Raw genomic sequence first — 4,125 nt, 5'->3', positions numbered from 1 at the left:
CGTCGGAGTCTCCGTCCTCGCGCGTCGCCAGTGCTGGGGTCGCGGCCTCCTCAGGTCCTGCGGAGGCAGGGACAGCGCGGTGGGCCCGTCCGCCCGCCGCCCTGCCCGCCGGCTCCCGTCGTCGTCCCGCCCCGCTGTCCCCCGGAGCCTCCGAGCCCCATTCAGTGCCTGTCATCCCGGAGCTCTGGAGGCCGAGGCAGGAGGATCGCAAACGCAGACCCACGCCGCAGCGTAATGACTTCGAGGCCGGCCTCCAGAAGAGCTACGGGGGCCCAGCCCCAGTGAGGAGAAAAATCCCGCGCTGCTCCGCCTCCCAGGGCTCCCGAGCTCCAGGTGCGGCCTGAAGGCAGCCTGAACCCCTGCCAGGCCCCAGGGCCCCCCACCCTCCTCTTTAGGTCTCTGGCCACAGCTCAAAGGTCACCTCAGGAAAGAAATCCGACCCCACGGAATCCTGAGCAGGCTAGCTGCAAACTCCTGGTGCAAGCAGTTGTCCTGCTTCAGCTTCCCGAGTAGCTGGGACTACAGGCCAAGGCCACTACCTAGCTTTTTTTTTTTTTCTTTTTTTTTTTCAATTGCTGTCATCCCAGCAACCTGGGACGCTGAGGCAGGAGGCTGCAAGTTTGAGCCCAGCCCGGGCAACTTAGTGATTTAGTGAGACCCTGTCTCAAAAAGTAAAAAAGGGCCAGGCATGCAGTGCAGTGAAGGCCCTGGGCTCCGTCCCCAGTACTGAAGGAGGAACAAAAAGATCAGGGTTGGATAACTGGATGGATACCTTCCAAGTAAAACTCAATTCTCAGATTGACACCTGGCCCGGCAAGGTCCAGGCCTCCATCCCCAACCCCTCAAAGGCTCCCGAGAACCCAAATACCAAGACTTTGGGGTCGGGTCTGGCTGTGCCAGGCTCTCTATCTGCACCTGGTTTATAACCACAGGACGGACGGGGCCTGAGAGGGTGCATCCAGGATCGGTATGGAGCTGGGCACGCTTGTGGGTGATCCCATCTACTCAAGAGGCTGAGGCGGGAGGGTTGCTTGAGCCTGGAAGTATGAGGCCAGCTTGGGCAATAGGGAGCTTGTTTCCAAAAACAAACAAAATGATGTTGACAGTGTAAGGGCCCTGCCAGCCCACGGTGCCCAGAGTGGCCGAGACCTGGCCCCCAGCCCTGTCCCCAGGGGAAGGCCGGGGCCAGAGCCCTTCCTGCAGCCCTGAAGCCAGAGACGAGACCAGGCTTAAGTGCTCATTGTTCTGTCTCTCTCAGGACGTCATCTGGGGTAAACAATGTCAAGAGCTTCCCCGGTTCACAGCCGGGCCGGACAGTCCTGGGCTGGGAGCCCGGCCCTGTGCGTGACCCCCGCTGGGGCCTCAGTACCCCCCTCTGAGAAATGGGGATAATAATAGACCCCCTTTCCTTGCCACCAGGGCTGTGGGCCAGGATGGAGCGAGGAACATTGTGTCCTGTGGGGGGGGGGGCGCCCCAGGCGGAGCCGCGCAGGGCGGTGAGCGGGGAGGTCCCTGTCGGAGGGGGCCTGCAAGACGCAGTGTGGTGCCCGGACCAGCCCAGCGCCGGTCCTGACCTCCCAAAGCTGTGACCGTCCAGTCAGGCGAGGCTGAGCGGGGTGGGGTGCAGCTGGGCGCACAACTGTGCGGTCTGAGATGTGACTGAAAACTGGAGCCTCCGTGACCCTCACTGTGAGGGACGCAGGTCGCTGTGGCCTGCCCCCAGACCAGCAGGGCCTCCTGGGTGGGCCCAGGACCTAGCCTATGGCTCCCGTGCTGGGTGCTGTCCACGGACACCTGGCCTCAGGTGAGGTGAGGGGTGGCGCCGAGCCAGGACCCAGGGGTGCTGGATGCCCGCGGCGCCCTTGCCCAGCGCCGTGGGTGGCTTCCAGACCCCGACTCTAGCGCCTGCTCTTTTTGTTTATTGCGGGGGCCCCGGCTAGAACCCAGGGCCTCACACACACTAGGCCAGCGCTTACCCTCAGCCGCACCCTTGCCCTTTTTATCCATTTTGAGACATGGTCTCCCTGAGTTGGCCAGGCTGAGCTCGTGTTTATGATCCTCCTGCCTCGGCCTCGGGAGTAGCCAGGATGACAAAGGCCCCCACCGAGCCCTCTCAGAGCCCGGCTCTCCCATCTAGAAAGTAGGGCTTGGGGCATGCCTGTAGTCCCAGCACTCAGGAGGCTGAGGCAGGAGGATCACTGCAAGTTCGAGACCAACGTGGGCTACAAAGTGAGCTCGAGGCCAGCCTGAACTGCACAGCCAGACCCTGTCTCGAAAAGACAAAAATATAGAAAGTAGGGCTTGAATAGTAGCTCGTGCAAACCCATTGTGGTGGCCCATGCTTGTCATCCCAGCACTCCGAGGCTGAGGCAGGAGGTTCCAGGAGCGTCAGGAAGACAGAACTAGCTGTGTCTTGGCTACTTCTGGTTCCTCTCCCGCAGGGGAGCAAGTGGAGGCTCCCCCACCCCCAGCCGGGGTCCTGCCGTCGGCAGAACCTTACCTGGCCTGGAGCACGGGGACCCGATAGGTCTCCAGGATCTTCTTCTTGAACTTATCCAGGCTGGCTGGGTCTGCAGAGGGGCGGCGGGTTGGACTGTGCGGGCTGGGGAGGGGCTGCCCTCCCCCCTCCCGCCGGCAGTGTCGCGGTCACTCACCAATGGGGGTCAGGTGGGGGGCCGGGGGCGGGGAGCGAGGAGGGTTCATCGGCTGCGACTGCGGAAGAAGTGCGGAGGCTGGTGGAGCCGGGGGCCTGAGCCTGAGCCCCGGCCCTTGGTCACCCACCCAGGGACAGAGGGGCCTGGGGTCTCCGGGGGTCGGCTGCCTCGGTGTCCCCGCAGGGGCCGCTCCACCCGCGCCCTCTAGGCGGAAGCGCTCTGCTCTGTCAGCCTGCGCTGCTGGCCCCAAACCCAGCCCTTACCGACCCTGGAGATCTGAGCTCTAAAGCCACCCCTGAGCCCAGCACCCCGAATCTGGCCGAGCCCAGTACTCTGAGCCGTCCTGCGCCCCGGTGCTGCTCCCCTCCGTGCGGACCCGACCATAGCTGGGTTTTCCCAGCATCCGACGCAAGGCCTTCGCAGCGAACTCCACTCCCGCCCCTTTGCACTTTTTTTTTTTCTTTCGGTACCGGGAATCGAACTCACGACCTCGCGCTTGCCAGGCAGGCGCTGTGCCGCTGAGCTAAATCCCCGGCCCCCTTTGCACTTATTTTTAAATTTTGGGACAGAGGCTCGCTACGTCGCAGAGGTCCGGGCTGGGCTGGAACTTCTCGGCCCCGCTGCTCAGGCAGGACAGGCTGCGCGGACTCCGCGAGCCACCGCGCCCCGCGCCCCCCGGGCGCCCCCGGCCCTGCCCGTGCCCGCGCCCGCGCCCGCGCACCTTGGCCTTGACGCAGGTGTTCAGCGACTCGCGCGCCACCTCCGCCTGCATCTGCAGCTGCGCCGCCTGCCGCTTGCGCTCCTCCAGCTCCTTGGCCAGGGCGTCGCGCTCCTTGCGCAGCGCCGCCTTCTCCTCCAGCGCCAGGTTAGTCTGGCGCGAGCCCTCGGCGCGCAGCTGGGCCTCGCGCTTCGCCGCCTCCTGCTGCGCCTTCTCGGCCGCCATCTGCCCGGCGCGCACGCGCTGCTCGGCCTCCAGCTTCTGCGCGCGCAGCTCCGCGTTCTCGCGCGCCACGCGCTCGATGTCCGCGCGCAGCGCGCGCGCCAGCTCCTGGACCTTGGTCGCCAGGAAGGCGGGCAGCTGGTCGCAGACCCGGCGGATGGAGGCCAGCTCGCTGCCCAGGTGGTAGGAGTCGTAGCCCGGGGCGTAGCGCAGGTTGTCCAGCGCGCGCGACACCGCGGAGTCGCGCCACAGCTTGAGCGCCTCGTCCTGCAGCTTGTCGCGGTCCAGCGGCGCGCACATCCCCTGCACCTGCTGCAGCCGCCCGTCCGCCAGCTGCTGCTGCTGCGCCAGCTGCTCCCGCGCGCGCCCGCACTCGGCCAGCTGCGCCTCCAGGGTGCGCAGCTTCTGCAGACACTCCTCCTTCTCGCGGCTGCACAGCGCCTTCTCCTTCGCCAGCTCTATCTCCAGCAACTTGATCTTCTGCTCCAGCATGAGGAACCGGTCTGCAGGACGGGGCGGGAGTCGGCGCTG

The 4,125-nt window shown here is 65.4% G+C and overlaps 1 protein-coding gene across 1 annotated transcript in view; it reads right to left on the bottom strand.

Moving 5' to 3' along the window:
• The window catches only part of Plvap (plasmalemma vesicle associated protein), a 10,308-nt gene continuing 6,183 nt past the window's right edge, over positions 1-4,125 (bottom strand). Inside the window, exons 3-6 of the mRNA XM_013507239.1 lie at positions 3,376-4,122; positions 2,655-2,712; positions 2,501-2,570; positions 1-57 (exon numbers count right to left, since the gene is read on the bottom strand). Coding sequence (XP_013362693.1) covers positions 51-57; positions 2,501-2,570; positions 2,655-2,712; positions 3,376-4,122 — 882 coding nt within the window. The 3' untranslated portion in view covers positions 1-50. The remainder of the gene's footprint in view (positions 58-2,500; positions 2,571-2,654; positions 2,713-3,375; positions 4,123-4,125) is intronic.

The sequence above is a fragment of the Chinchilla lanigera genome, unplaced genomic scaffold (genome assembly GCF_000276665.1).
Source record: "Chinchilla lanigera isolate Chin_1 unplaced genomic scaffold, ChiLan1.0 scaffold00123, whole genome shotgun sequence".
NCBI lineage: Eukaryota > Metazoa > Chordata > Mammalia > Rodentia > Chinchillidae > Chinchilla > Chinchilla lanigera.
The sequence above is the reverse complement of the archived record's forward strand: the minus strand, read 5'-3'. Positions and strand labels throughout refer to the sequence as shown.